General features: G+C 24.0%; 5 protein-coding genes across 5 annotated transcripts, besides 5 other annotated features; 4 read left to right on the forward strand and 1 right to left on the reverse strand.

The window, feature by feature from the left end:
- Nucleotides 1-151: 151 nt before the first annotated feature.
- On the forward strand, nt 152-2,266 carry EHI_074030 (uncharacterized protein; the record flags this gene model as incomplete). Its single annotated transcript, XM_648472.1, has 1 exon — nt 152-2,266. One exon carries the CDS (start codon nt 152-154, stop codon nt 2,264-2,266), a length of 2,115 nt encoding a protein of 704 aa, XP_653564.1.
- Nucleotides 2,267-2,396: 130 nt separating this feature from the next.
- On the forward strand, nt 2,397-3,472 carry EHI_074040 (uncharacterized protein; the record flags this gene model as incomplete). The annotated part of the gene is made up of 2 exons (XM_648473.1): nt 2,397-2,608; nt 2,656-3,472. The coding sequence occupies 2 exons, from the start codon at nt 2,397-2,399 to the stop codon at nt 3,470-3,472; spliced, it is 1,029 nt and encodes a 342-aa protein (XP_653565.1).
- A 10-nt stretch (nt 3,473-3,482) lies between these two features.
- EHI_074050 (uncharacterized protein) lies at nt 3,483-5,900 on the reverse strand (the record flags this gene model as incomplete). Its single annotated transcript, XM_648474.2, has 1 exon — nt 3,483-5,900. The coding sequence occupies one exon, from the start codon at nt 5,898-5,900 to the stop codon at nt 3,483-3,485; it is 2,418 nt and encodes an 805-aa protein (XP_653566.2).
- Nucleotides 5,901-6,126: 226 nt separating this feature from the next.
- Nucleotides 6,127-7,878, forward strand: EHI_074060 (Rap/Ran GTPase-activating protein, putative; the record flags this gene model as incomplete). The annotated part of the gene is made up of 1 exon (XM_648475.2): nt 6,127-7,878. One exon carries the CDS (start codon nt 6,127-6,129, stop codon nt 7,876-7,878), a length of 1,752 nt encoding a protein of 583 aa, XP_653567.2.
- Nucleotides 7,879-8,161: 283 nt separating this feature from the next.
- EHI_074070 (uncharacterized protein) lies at nt 8,162-8,707 on the forward strand (the record flags this gene model as incomplete). The annotated part of the gene is made up of 1 exon (XM_648453.1): nt 8,162-8,707. The coding sequence occupies one exon, from the start codon at nt 8,162-8,164 to the stop codon at nt 8,705-8,707; it is 546 nt and encodes a 181-aa protein (XP_653545.1).
- A 3,454-nt stretch (nt 8,708-12,161) lies between these two features.
- Nucleotides 12,162-12,776: a repeat region.
- Nucleotides 12,725-14,503: a repeat region.
- Nucleotides 13,922-14,503: a repeat region.
- Nucleotides 14,490-14,921: a repeat region.
- Nucleotides 14,490-15,382: a repeat region.
- Nucleotides 15,383-16,329: the final 947 nt, after the last annotated feature.

The raw sequence follows: 16,329 nt of genomic DNA on the forward strand, positions 1-16,329 counted from the left end.
ACTTTTCTGTTTCTTGTTTTATTCTTTTTATTTTTGATTATTTTTTTGTAACATATAACATTATTATTTTTTGTGATTTTATATGACAAGATTCTTTCTTATAGAAAAACAAAAAGTTGAGGAACTTTAAAAAAAAGAAAAAGTCAAACCTATGCAAAAGTACATTCAAATCACATCAAATGGAGAGTTCACATCAACTCCTTTCAAAATTAATCGGTTGACAGTTTCATTTGGGAAAGAAGGAACACATGTCTTAATTCCAAGTATTGATTATCATGCGTTTGATTTAATATTTGTTAATCCAAAAGAATCAAAAGGGTTCCTCAAATCATATACTACTGAACCTATAAAAATTAATCAAATGACAGTCACTAATATTGCAGAAATTGATAAAGGTGATGTGATTACTATTGGACAACTTTCTATGTTATATTATGTTGACCATCCTGATGTGGATTGGAGACGAAGTAGTGAATTGAAAAGAGAGTCATTAACTAATGAATTAAAAGGAAGTTTACTCCCTCCTGCTGTAGAAGTTACAATGATTCAATTCAAAAATCCATTGTTATCACATCGTCCATCTTTGGAATCAACCCAGCAACAAGAAGTTGTTAAAAATGATATTAATGAATCAACTGTAAAAGAAGATAGTCAAAAAAGTGATGTTTCATCTAATTCCCAAACAACAATTAAAAGAAAAATGCTCAATGAAGTAATTGTTCATAATAATTATGGTGAAGGAGATCAAAGACTTATTGAAAATAAAATAAAATCACCACCAAATGAAGAAATAAATAATGAAATAAAAGAAGAAACAAAACTAGAAGTACAAAATCAACCAAAAAAAAAAGTGATTCTCCTTGGACAACACAGAGACTCACAACAAAAAAATGAAACAAGTAATCCAAGAAAATCTCAACTTCAAGAAACAGAAGACTCAGAGTCTATAGCATTTAAATTAGGACCATTAGAAGATTCAAAAGAAGAACAAGAAATATATCAACATAAACAAGATTTAGAAGAGTCTTATTCTCCATCTCCTTTCAACCAAGAATTAATTAATCAAGAAGACAAAGAATTAAATAAAGAATTTGAAAATGAAAGTGATAGTAGTAGTAGTAAAGAAGAAAGAGATAATGAAGAAATTTTAGAGGAAGAAGACAAACAAGAATTAAGTGATATGTCCAATATTGTAGATGAGAATGATGATGAACAAATTGAAGACAGTATCAAAATGATGTCTATAGAAGATATTCGAGCAACAGAACTTGAAGAAAAAGAACAACAATTAAAAGAAGCTAAAGAGTATTCCAAACGATTTGAAAGTAAAGTTAAGAAAGAAAAGATTAATGAAAGTAAAGAAGAAAGAATAGAAGATAAATTTGAACAACCAACAAAACGACGAACAGAAGTTGGAATAAAAACTAAAAGATCAATTGTTTTTCGTAAAGGAATATCAGGAAATACATTTTATTTTGGAAGTAATGAAATATTATACATTAAATTTGAAAAAGAAATTAAAATGTATGGAGGAATTAGTCATCAAGGATATCCAGATATTGATTGTCATCGTATTACTAATGAAAATAGTTATCAAGAAAATAGTTTATTAGAAAGTAAGATATTTTATGTTTGTGAAAAAGGAAATGAAGGATTATTAATGCCATATTTATGTTGTATCCTTCAAAGAATTTATGTTCTATCATCATCATATCTTGAAGATGTAGTAACTCGAGAAGTAGATTTTAATGATTATTTATTACCTATTTTTCCATTATCTTCTATTCAAAAAGGAAAATTATTACATGGATATAAAATAGATATGAATGCTTTGCCAAAACAACCAATTCATTTTGAGTCATTTGATCCAAATGAACAAATGAAAATACCAAAATTTGCACCTAAAAAAACAAATCATTCATATGGAAGAAGATTTACAGCTTCAGATAAAATTAAAAAAGAAAAAGAAATTCATATAGAAAATTCATTTATTGAATTATTTATTAAGAAAATTGGAGGATTATTTATTGAATCATCTTCTGGAAGAAAAAATGCATATGATTTCTATGTTGAATTTGTTCAAGAAAATAATGAAAATGAAAGAAAAATTACTAGAAGTAGTTTTAATCCAAGAACTGCTGGAAATTTTGTTGATTTAACATGGGTTTTTGAAATGTTAAAATCACAACATTTTATTCATCCAAGTGAATTTAGTTCTATACCACCACCAGAACATTCATTTATTTCAAGCTATGATAACTTTTAAACTCTTGTTCCTTTTTTGTCTTTTAATTTTGTTTTGTTTTTTTTTTGGCATATAATAACAAAAAAAAAAAAGAAAAACTTAAAAATAAAAATAATTAATTTTTTCTTTGTTATTAATTTGTTGTTGCTCAATGACTTATGTCATAGTTACTCCTAAAAGAACACCTTCTATAACACCTTCTTTACCTAAATTTTGTGATGAAAATGAATGGTTTTATTTCCATGAAATTAAACCATTAATAAAACAAACATTCCCTACAATTAATAAATGTATGTCCTATTTAATGCCAATAGCTGAACAAGAAAAATTAGAACCAAAAACATATAAATTTCAATTACAAGAGTTTGTTCTTCTTTAAGTATAATAAATATAAATATTTATATTAAAAGTGGAACATTTCAAGGGGTTTTACAATTAAATGGATGGTTTTGTAATGGCACAGAAATTAGATTTAATTTACCTCAATGGCAAAAATTCCCAATCTTTGCTAAAATTCGAGAGTCTCAAATATTACAAATGCAAGAGTTTTATCGTCAATGTTGTATTATTTTGGATGAAACAACTAAAATAAAAGAAAATCATACAGACTTAAATAAACTTATTGTTACTATAACTAATATTATTGAAGCATGTGCAAAAGCACTTAGACTTTTAGACAATCCTCCAAAAAAAGGACTTTTTCCAGAATATGAACCATCTTTATTATATCAAGAACCTCAACCACCAGCAAATTGTATTTTTGAAATTTATATTCAACACAGAGAATTTATAATTAAAGTCTATGGTTTGGAAATAAAACAAGTTGAATTATCTACTTCAGTTGAAACACAAAGAAATTCATTCCAATTAACTAGACCTGTAATTCAACAATCAAAATTGAATTCTGGGTTATACAAAAAACCCAAAACAACATTATTGTCTAGGTCTCAAAGTGCTCAACCAGATGACTTTGTACTAACATCAGTTGAATGGGGATGTGGAGAAGGAATGATGGGTTATCCCAAAGGAACTAAACCTGTTATAATCCAAAATAAGTATCCTACTGTTACATATTTATATAATAAATATGAAGTTACTGTAATGGCTAAAAGAGAAGTTCATATCACTATTGAACAACTTGACTCAATTTATAACGATGTTCATGAATTACAAATACAATGGACTCATGTTTTGCATAACTTAAAACAATTAATTTTAATTCAATAAGTATTCAATTTTAATATATTTCTAAAGTAGCAATAACCTTATGAGCTATTTCTACCAATGATGGTATCATTTGAGATGCCTTAAAATAAACGTCTTTAATAATTTGATTATTACATTTACATACAACAATATTCTTAATAATTAAATGACCGAAATTTGTTAATGTTTCAATAATGTATAATGGTTGTTTTATTAATAAAATTGTTTTAAATGTTTGACTTGTCAATAATTGTAAATAAGGGATATATAATGTTTGGTCAATTGGGATTGTTTTAGATACAAAAACATACATATTTTTAATAACTGCTTCTGATGAATCTGTAAAAAGATGGAATGATTTCTTTGCAAATGAATGAATATAAGGAGTTATGTTTTGAGGAAGATATGCTAATGCTTGAATCATAGCCCAAATAACTGATGTAACAGAGTCATCATGAAATGTTGAAATCATTGTATTAATATTTTCCATAAAGAAATTTAAATGTTGAATTATAAAAGAAGAACATCCACTCATAATATCTCCTAATAATCCATATGAATCTTGAATAATAATTTTATGTAATTGTGGAAGAGTAACTTCAAATATTTTAAACATTTCATTTTGATGAGAATTAATAAAAGAAATCATATATGATGTACTTTTCTTATATAAACATTCAAATACTCTTAAACATGAACTAACAATATCAGCAGATTCTATGAATGTTGTTATACATTGAAATGAGATAGTAATTAATGTATTTATCATATCATTTGAAATAGAATGAAATAACATAATATTACTAAATAATGTAGTCAAACAAATATCTATAACATCTTCATTTCTATTATTTAGATAAATACATTGTATTAATTCATTTTGTATACTATTTTCCATTTCATTAGTTAAATTAGTACCTAATGTTTCTATAACTGAACTAAGTAAATCACAAACATTTAATAATGGTTGACCTTTTAAATTTTTAATTGTAGGAACAATTAAACTAAACAGTTGATTTAATTTATCTTTAAATAATCCACCATTAATCAAATTAGTTAATGTTTGAAGAGAAATACATGAAATTGTATAATTATTATCTCCAATAAGTTTTAATAAATAATTATATAATGAATTCTTAATTTCTGGTGATGTTCCAACAACTAATGTTGGTACATTCCCAATAAATTCAATAGCAATTCTTTTAATATATGTATTTTCATTCATAATATTTTGTATTGGAATTATACAAAATCTCCCAAATCTATCAAATAAATCATTTTCATGATAACATGGTACTGAAACATTGAGAATTCTAATTAGCACTTCTATATTTCTCCAATCATTTTGAACTTGTTGTCTTTGTTCATAACAATGACACCATGCATTAATATATGTTCCAACAGTATTTGAATCAAATGAATTATTAATTAATTCAAATAAATTAAATACTGAACTACGAACGGATGTATCATAATCATATTGTTCATCATCATGAATCATAACTTGTTCTTTTTGTCTTGTTTGATCTTCTTCATTGATTTTATAAATAAGTTCTTCTGTTAATAAACATCGTTCAAAGAAGAGTGGAATAAATTGAATTAAGAAAGGAAGTGTTTCTTCTGCAAATTCTGATGATAATGAAATAATAACTTCAGTACATTCAATAAAAACAGATTCACATTTATCATTTAATAATATTTGAACAACAGTTTGTATTTGTTTCATATAATGTGGAATTTCTTCAATGTAAATTTGAGGAATAGAAACTAAAAATGAACATAGATTAATTCTATATTTCTTGTCATCATAAATCTCTGTACAAAATGTTCTCATTAATAATTCTAATGCATTAGATAAAAATGGTGCTTCAAAAAGAATAAGCTCTGTAAATGTGTTTAATACTTTTGATTTTAAATTAATTGGAATTGAAGAAAAATATTGAAGAACCATTTCCATAAGTTTTTCAATTGTTGGATAAAATGATTTATCTAAATTCTCAAAATGGTCTGTAATAATAGTGTCAAGAAGTTCTATTCCAAACTGTACTAAGAATGTTTGTGTTGATTGTAAAGAAGAACCAATGAATTGAATAATCATTTGACTAGTTAATGGACTTTTACAAAAACATAATGTTAAAATAGAACATCCTCCTTTCATTATATATTGTTTCTCATCTCTTATTAATTTAAAAATTATTTGAATTGTTTCAATATAATCTACAGTACGTCCATCTTTAATTGCTTGTCTGAGTAATGATAATATAATTGTTAAATATACTTCGTTTGTTGTATTTAACAACAAATATTGTAAGTATAATGCATAATCTTCATAATGATAAACAACATCTAACAGTTGTAACACCTCATTTTGTCTTTGACAATTTAATGAAGCTTCAACAATTTGTTGGATAGTTTGTAGTTTGTTGTAGTCTGGTTGAAATCCATTCATTTGTTACTTGATTATTTTCGTTATTTAATCACTTTCTTCAAATATAATTTAAGTATAGTACTTTTATTATAACTATGAATTTACGATATTGAAACTATATTAAAACTATTAATGATACTTTATTTTTTCACAAAAATAAAAATGAAACAAAAAAGAATAAAAATACAAGAAGAAGTAGTTTAAAATAGAACAATGAACTAAAAACTTTAAAGGAATTTCTATTTTCATGGGATCATTGGAGGAAATCATTAAAGAAAGAGAACGATACAAAGAACTTAGTTTCCAATACAAGAAGAAAATTGCTCAATTAAATTCATTAATTAAACAACTCGAAGACCAAATACAAATTGTTCAAGAAAAAACAAGAGAACGAATGACACAACTGAAGGCTAATGAAAGTAGAATATTTGAGGCAGAAAGAAAAGAAGAACAAAGTGATGATATTACTATTTTAAAAGAAGAATTAAATGTGTTATGTAAACAAACAAATAGTTATGTTTCTCTTTATCAAAAGAAGAAAGAAAACTATGAAAAAGGATTAAAAATTGTGAAAGAAGCATTTGAAGAAAGACTAAAAGAAATTTATACTATTGGAGATGATATAGATAAACGTATTAAACGATCAAAGAGTATGCCAATCATATTTTTTGAAGAAGATAATGATAAAGAAGAAGAAGAATTTGAAGAAATCAATGATGTAGAAATTATTGGAGAAGATAATGACCAAAGTCATGAAGAAGATAATGATCAAAGTCATGAAGAAGATAATGAAAAGAAAAATAATACAGAAACAAATCAACCAGAAAAAACATCTCAAACAAAAGTTATTGAAACAACAAGAAAACCACCACATTCATTATTAATGTTTGCAACAAATTATCTTACAGAAAAGAAAGACCTTCATTTAGCAGAAGGAAGTGCATTTATTAGATCACAACAAAAGTATGATGGAGTAGGTATTATTCCATTAGATTGCCCATGGTATATTTGTTATTTTATGGGAAGACCACAAGCTCATTTTGTTTGTACAACACAAAATGGACCATTATTATTATCATTAACAACAATTAATGACCAAATGGCACCACCAGGAAAGAAAGGAGGAGTAATGGCTATTTATCGATCAAAACAACAAGAAATTAAAAAGATTATTCCATTTGGACTTATTGGTAAAACAGAAAAACAAATGACAGTAAATCAATTAAAGTCAATTATTCCTCTTGTTTTACAAAGTATAGAAATTAATATTAAACAACAATTTAAACCATTTAAAAAAGCTAAATTAGAGGCAGAATTAAAGAATTATGAAACATCACAAGGAGGTATTGATTATAAATTTGGATTACTTTATTGTAAAAAAGGACAAACAACAGAACAAGAAATGTATGATAATACTGAAGATAATGATACATCTAATGAATATAATGAATTTATTAAACTTATTGGTAATATTATTGAATTAAAAGGACATAAAGGATTTAGAGCTGGACTTGATGTAAATTCAGATACTACAGGAATTAAAAGTGTATATACTATGTTTTATTCATCAGAAATAATGTTTCATGTAGCTACTATGTTACCACATGTTGTTCAAGATGAACAAAAAACTGAGAAAAAAAGACATATTGGAAATGATTTTTGTGTATTAATTTACAAAGAAGGTGATGAAATTGTTGACTTAAACTCTTTTAAATCTCATTTTAATAGTGTTTTTGTTATTGTTAAAAAAATCCCTTCTGAATTTGTTGCTGATCATTCTACTCAATATCTTGTTGAAACTTGGAGAGGAGGTGATGTTCCTGAATTTGAACCATATCTTCCAGTTGAAGGTTCATATATTCCAAAAGAATTTATTAGAGAATATCTTCTTTCTACTATGATTAATGGACAAATTGCATCTTACTCTGGTTCTGAAATGAAACCAAAGATGGTTCAAGCTAGAGATGTTTGTTTGAAAAATATTGTTTCAACTAAATAATTTAATCGTTCTGTTGTTTCTTTTTTATTGGTTTTTTCCTTTCATTTGTTTTTATTATGTAGTGTTATTAATTCATTATTGTTTGAATTTAAATACTTAATATTTACTGTAGTATCTACAGTAATAAATGTTATGAAGTTTTAGTTCATTTGAAAATAAAGGAGATGAACATTATACAAAGTGTCATTAACTGAGTCAATGAATGGTATAAAACCTAAAACACTAATCAAACCCTGAACTAGTTTTCATTAGAAGAACTGCTAATCTACAATTCTGTTCGTTCATGCAATTTGTAGAACAGTATAAAGACCAGTTAATTCAGTGGATAGAATTACATAATTATAAGCAAATATATAATAGTCTCACTGATGGATATACAACAAAAAGTGTTAATGAACATATTACTGGTCATGAACATGTCATGTTAATTATTGAAACAACAAATGGATTTGTGTTTGGTAGTTATAATGGAAAACGAATACCCTTAAAAACTGAAGCTAAAATTATTCCAACTGGTTATTTTGTTGAATGTGACGAAGATTATTTCTTGTTTTCATTAAAAAATCCAACAAATAAAGCACCTTTGTTATGGAACTCACATACTCATTCAAAAAGTTTATCGATTCATCCTGACCAACCTAGGGATCATTGTATTATTGGAACGGTATGTGGTTATTGGTTATATGAAGATCGTGCATTTATTTCTGATTGGTTCCATTCTAATTATCAAACATTGGATGGTCTTTTGCCTGATAATAAAATCTTCACTGGTAATTGTTACCCACAAACTTTCCAAGTAAAACAATTAATTGGATTGGAATGGTTCTAATAATCAACTTACATTAAGTCTTTTTAATGTTGTTTAAATGAAACAAATTCATTTTTAAATACAAGTTTCTTTCTATGTTTTTGACAACATACTGAAAATACTTTCAAAACACAAATTAAATTAACTACATTAAAACTCTTTTGGTATTATTCATCTATGAGTTTATTTATTCTTCTTCTTGAAGCAAAATTATTTTAATAAAAGGTTGTTTGTTGTTGATTGGTATTTTTCTTCGATTTGAAATGTTATTCTATTGAATCTAAATAAGTCAATGACACATGACTAAATCATATAAGAGTTGGTTTTTATAATAACATTTATTGAGGTTTCTTTTAATAATACCAAATTGAGTGTTATTAATTCCTGTGTTTGCTAATACTCTTTCATTTTTTAGTATTTATTTATGAAGACAAAAAATTTTTATTGTTGCTTTTTTTATAAATGATTGTTGTTTATAACAGAGAAATGAAGATAATTTTATGAAATTACAAAGTCATTTTATAATTTAAATCATCAATGAATAAAAATTGTGTTGATTTATTTGTAAACAATAATAAAGAAGAAGTTGTTAAAAAGAGGTTATTTAATTTGATGAAATATTATGACAGTATTTTATTTTTAAAGTGGTGATATTAGTGTTTTGTTCTTTTTCATTGGTTATTAACTTGAAATATCATTTCTTTTCATATTTATTATTCAAACTTATCTTTATTATTTTGTTTATGAAATACATAATTCGTTTTATGATTTTATCATTTTTGATTTTATTCTTGTCTCTTCTTGTTTAATTTATGTTGTCTCTCTTCATTGGGTAATCAATAATATGTAATATTCGGTAAAATAAATTGCTTATTTGCTTACTGTTTATTCAATTGAAATATTATCCTTCAAATCATCTGTTATATGAAAATTTTTGACACATTCATTAAAGATACTAAGACAAAATAAAAAGAATTTGATCATATCATTATCCATCGTATTAATATTCTTAAAGTACAATGTATTGCAGTGATATAATATTGTTGGTTTAATATTATCATGTTTAATTAAAAAGTAATTAACTAAGTATTACTAGAATTCGTCTCTATTATTCCTTATTCTGGGGGGATTAATCACATCTCTGTTGTTTATTAACTTCATTGTATATGGTTGGTTTTAATCTTGAAATTAATAAAATAGAAGAATAAAAATAATGAAAGAAGATAAATAAAATAAGAATAAAATAAGATAAAATCAATGATATTGTTATTATATTATTATATTTTGATTTTATATTTATTATTTTCTTTATATCTTTTCTAATCATCAACCATTTCTTTTGTCATTTGTCATTTCTTGGTTATTCATGTTTGTTGTATATTTTATTATTATTATTTATTTTATGTTGTATTATTCTTATTTATCTTTCTTATTATGTTTTGTTTATTATTTATTAAATAGAAAATAAGAAGAAGAATAAAATAAAGAATAAGAAATAATAACATTAATATGTTGATGTATTTTATCATTTCTTTATTTCTTTATTATTATTATTATTATTATTTCTATTATCTTATTCATTTGATTCTTAATGAATTAATTCAATGAAATAATACAAATAAATTGTTTATTCATTTTATCTTATTTCTATTTTATTTCTATTTTCTTTTCTTATTTATTAAAAACACTCTCATTGGGTGTGAGTATTTCATTAAATGAAATAAAATAAATTAACATTGAATTATGTCCATTTTTAATTCACCATTTCATTCATTGACAGATGAACGAAATGTTCATATTCTTCATTGATTTGTTTTTATTCTTTTTTAGTTCATTGTCAATTAATCAAGATTGAATCATTTCATTTCAATTACGATGATTCGTTTTGGTGTGAAATTAAATTTTCCACAAAGTGCTTTTTCAATTCCATTATATTCAAATGATTGTTGTTTACAATATGATAGTGTTTTATTATTTTTTTTTATAAACACAAATATCACATACATACCCATCAAAATCTCCAAATCCAAATAAACAATTATCTGCTCGATGATATAAATAAAATGCTTTTTCTGGTTTTTTAATATCAAATTTCATCATTCCTTCAATTCTTCCATTTGATTCTAATGAAAATACAAATGATTGTGAATCATATATCCAACTATCAACTTCATCAATTTTCTCATTAACATATCCTCCAAATTTATTTCCTTCCTCATCTTCAATAATAATTATTATATGTTGTTTGTTCATTATTCTTTTATCAAATACTGATGTATTTTTATTCCAACCATCAATAACTGAATCAAATAGTATATTGGTTATTCTTTTTTCTGTCCATTCTTCTAGTTGTTTAATATACACATTATACATTTTAATTTGATGTTTATAAGTTCAAAATATGAATGTTTAAATAGTTAAATACACGTTATTAGCACATCAAGTCAATCATTATTTTGAACATCATTCTATTTTAAATAAATGACTTTTATTTTTATTTTTTTTACAATAACAATAATTATATAATAATATTAATAATATAATAATAATAAAATTATAATATTATTATTTTCTATAATTAGTTTATTTTTAGTATTTTTTAATTTATTATTATTCTTTACATTTCTATTCTTATTTTCTTCTATTATCTTATTTATTATCTTTTCCTTTCTTTAATTCTTATTTTTCTATTATCTTATCTTTTTTCAACACATTTTTCTGTTAAAAATGATGAAATAACAGAGATATAACAAAAGAATGAAATTATACAAAATGAAGAAGATACTCATATGAATAAGAAATGAAATAATAAAAGAAAGAATGAAATATGTGATACTTGTATTGATAGAAATACATTCATTATCACATCAATATCTATAGTTATTATTAAATTCATATTACTATGATTTATTTCATTTTCATTATTTTAACAACGATTCAAATAGAAGTAAATATCATAAAATGCAAAGAAGATAGAATAAGAAAATAAAGAAGAAATAAAAGAAAACCAAACAAAAGAATAAATCAAAAGAAGAATAAAGTATGAAATAAAAGAATAAATTATATGAAATAATTTAAAAGAAATAATATAACAATAATAATTCAAATGAAAATAATACAAATAAACAATAAAAGAAATACAACCAAGCATTAAAATTTACCATTTATTTAATTTTCAATATTCAAAACATAATAATGGTAATTAATAAATGAATAAAAAAGAATGAAACAAAAGAATAAACATAATATCTCAATATTAATATCATTGTTATTTTTATTTTATTATTTCTATTTAATCTAAACAACACAATTATTGTGACTTAGAAACAGTTAAAATGAAAGATTAAAGATAATGTTAATCATTCTAACTTAATAATTACATCAATGAATAATTAATAAATTTGAATAATTAAATACATTTCATTTTAATACGATTTTATCATTTGTATTCTTAATGATGTTTAATGATGGATATATCATTTTCCAATGCAGTAAATACAACAAATTTCAATGTCATGAATATTGTGTAAATACTTTGTGTATTGTAAAGAAAACCAAACAAGATATAAAAATTCAATGTCATACAATAAAAGAATGAATTTCAATAACAATAAATTGAAAAGAAATAAAATTAATAATGGTAAACGAAATACAAAGGAAAATTGATTAAAAGACGAAAGATACAAATGAAAACAAATAAAAAACAAGGTAAAGACAATAATAATAAAGATTACACCCATAACAAATACAAATGGCTAACAATAAATGAGATACAAGAAGAATAAAAAGAATAACAAGCGAATGGAAAAAGGAGAATAATCAGAAATACACAAGAAGTAAGAAGATAAAAGAACAAGATGGTATGATATTCTGCAAGAAGTATATTCAATCAAAAAAGATAAATGAAAGAATCAAAGAAGAAAATAAAAAAATACAAAAGATAATGAAGAAAAAGAAATTAAAACAAATGAAGCAGAAATTAAAAACAAACAAATAAAGAAATGAATGATAGATGTAAAATTACAAAGAATAATAAATAACAAACAAAACATAATAAAAATACAAGAAGAAATACAACAAAAGAAATAGAATAGAAATTTAATTGAAGTATTGTATTGTTTTGAATTAATTGGTTAAATAAGAAATTATATAAGAAATGAAGAAATGAAGAAATTGAAAATATAATAAAAGCAACAAACATCAATGTCAATAATGAAAATGAATATATTAAATATATTAAAATATCACATAAAATAAAAGAAAGTACTAAATAATACATTAAAGTGAAAGTAAATGATATAATAGAAGGAAGAGTAGAGTTTAATTCAATAATAAAAAACATCATATTAAAGAATAACTCTACTGAAATTGATGAAGAATATCTTAACATTATTATCAATAAAATAAAAGAAATGAAAGTAGAAAAATGTACAAACATTAATTACTACTGGAAAAGAAAAGAAGCTGACCAATTAATAATGGAAATTAATAATAGATGGATATGGTCAGGAAGCAGAATGCATGAAGTGGAAGATGATATGAATAATATTTCAATGTGTATGCACCTCTATCTCCAAAATAAAATAATAAGAGATAAATTTGATGAAATAAAAGAAATCCTAAAGAAAATGAATAGACTAGAATATTTGGTCAAGGGAAGGAAATGGTACAGAATCAAGTGCAACATGAAATTAAATGAATATGATGAAGAAGGAATAAAAGTTAAAGCACTATAAAGAATAAAGTACCTAAAATATATGATGACTATGATAAAGGAAAGAATTAAATTTAATAAAAATGAAATAGTCAGAATCAATACAAATAAAATCATGTTTGATTCTAACAAGAAAATTAGAATAAGGAAGAAATACCCAAATAATGAAATATACCCAAATAACGATATTACTTTAGAATATTGGAAATATTATATGAAACACAGGTGATATTAAATAAAGAAAATTGGAAAATAAAACAAATCACCTCGTGGAATGAAAGATATAGAAATTATGATAGTGTCATAATAACAATAAATGAATTATTTAAGTATAATGAGAATAAATAACTGGAAAGCACCAGGAATAGACATTATATATTTGTATTATTGGAAAAGGATGTCATCATCAAGAGAAATCATTCTCAATATCTTCAATGAATGGTTGAACTTCATTCAAAACATCCCATTAGACATGGTAAGTGGAAGAACTTTATTAATCCACAAAGTGATAGGAACGACGTCACTAATTATCGTCCTATCAGTTGTACAAATGTAATTATGAAAGTATTTACCTCCATATTAAAAGAAAAGATTCACAGAAGACTTAACATGAATAATGAATCATTTAAAATTAGTAGAAATCAACTGGGATGTAAGTTGCAATCTTTAGCTGCTAAATAAGGAATAATTAATAGTTATATGTTAAGGCAGCAGAAAGAAGAAAAATACCCAAAATATGTGGAGTCATATTATGACATTAAGAAATCATATGACACAGTAAACCACGAATGGGTTATTGAATCATTAAAATATTTTAATGTAGAGGGTGTCATCATTGACATGATTGAAAGTATGATGACTAGATGGAAGATATTCATCGGTTATAAATTTAATGAATATCTAGGATATATTAAATTAAATAGAGGAATTTTACAAATGATTCATTATCAAATATACTCTTCATCATTCAGATTAATGTAATTTCTCAAATCATCGAAGAGAAATTCCCAAAAACAAATCATACTTTATATATGGATGAAATGAGAATAATGAAACAAAGTAGTGAAGAAATTTGAATAATCCACAATGAAATTAAAGAAATACATCAAAAAATGGAAGTGTCATCAAACAAGTAGACATTTTAGAAGATGGTTTGAGTCAAAATGAGTAGATAAAACTACTACAGTGAAAGCATGGAAGTCAATCAATATTAAAAAGAATGCATTTCTACAATTAACTAAAATGCAAGATGGTGCAATATTTTGTGGGTATAAGAAAGCAAAAATAATGAAAAATGAAAGAATTGAAATACTGCCCACTTTGTAAAGACAAGATAGCTACAGTACAACACATTCTACTATCTTGTATTATTCATAATAAATCACAAATAGAAAAATATGACAATATTGGCATTATAATATTGATTAATAAGAAAATATACAGGAAATAATCAATATAAAAATACTTCATATGAAACAGTGTTCCAATATAAAGACATCACAATGATATGGAACAAACAAATAATGCCTAAAAGTGAATGACAATATCACAAAATACCAGACATATATGTATTAGATAAAAAGAATAAAACTGATATAATATTTGATATGACTATTGTAGATTATCACAATATTAATGGAGCCTATTGGAAGAAAAGAAATAAGTATAAGGAATTAAAGAATAGGCTAATGAAAATAGAAAAGTTAAAAGATGTCAAAATAAATCCAGTAGTAATTTCAATAAACGGATTAATAAATAAAGAAAGTAATAAATTAATTAAAGAATTAAAAATTGAGATTAACATCGAGAAAGAAGTAAAAAACCTTGTAATAAAAAACATGATGGATGTCATGGAATACTGCTTCTATCACAACCAAACATACTCCGTAGAGCTGCTTGAAGAAGAAACTCATTGAGATTAGTCTCCCCTGAGCCAGGAAGAATAGAAGCTATTTCTATTAATACTCAATTAATTGCTTTTTTCTTTCTATGTTATGTTTATTTCTTCTTGTATTGTGTTTTTATGTTTATTTCTTCTTTATTATGTTGTGGCTTGTTATTCTTTTGGTTTTTTCTTTTGTTATTCTTCATTGAAGTAACTTTTCTTATTTCTTTGATTCATGTTTGAATCTATTCATTATTTATTTTCTCTTTTTATGTTGTTGTCTTTGTGTGTTTCTCTTTTCTATTCTTATTCATCATTTATATCTTTTCGGATTCTCTTTGTCTTCATTTCATCCTTTCTTTATCAAATAGACTTCCATTCTACAAACAAAATACTTCTTTGTAAACAAAATGGTATTTCATCATAAATTATAACAACTATCATTCTTTCAACATTGTTTAATATTTTTTTTGTAATTTATACAACACATTTATCAAAATATAACAAATGTCTCAAAAAAAGATTTAATTTAATGATTGAGTGATATGACTGACTTACCATCTTCAAATACTATGATTATGAAATAGTTTTTATTAAATATAAATCAAAGTGTTAATATATCGTTAATAGTTCATAAAAGGGTTATGTAAAGATGAGTACTGTGATAGTTTTATACTCATGTTTTTAATAATATTATTGAATTGATTCTTTACTTGAGTATTGACTTATTATTGAATAAATATAATAATTCACAGTATGTCATTAGAATCTTTGTTACTTTAAAGAACTTTATTTATGAATACCAAATTATATGTCTCAAATTGTAATCACTTATTCATATTATAAACTCTGAGTTTCTTTAATCTTTCTATTATTATCTCTTTCATGAATGATGACTACTTTTCTTATTGTTGTTTAATTAGTAATTTAATGTTTTGTAAGAAAATTAAGTATATCTTTATCTTCTCATCAGTGAAAATTGTGTTTTTCATTTTAACTGAAAGTGATGGTATGATGCTAACTTCAATTTCTTTACCAAAACCT

Source organism: Entamoeba histolytica, genomic scaffold, assembly GCF_000208925.1.
Source record: "Entamoeba histolytica HM-1:IMSS scf_1104750517419 genomic scaffold, whole genome shotgun sequence".
In the NCBI taxonomy this organism is placed as follows: domain Eukaryota; phylum Evosea; order Mastigamoebida; family Endamoebidae; genus Entamoeba; species Entamoeba histolytica.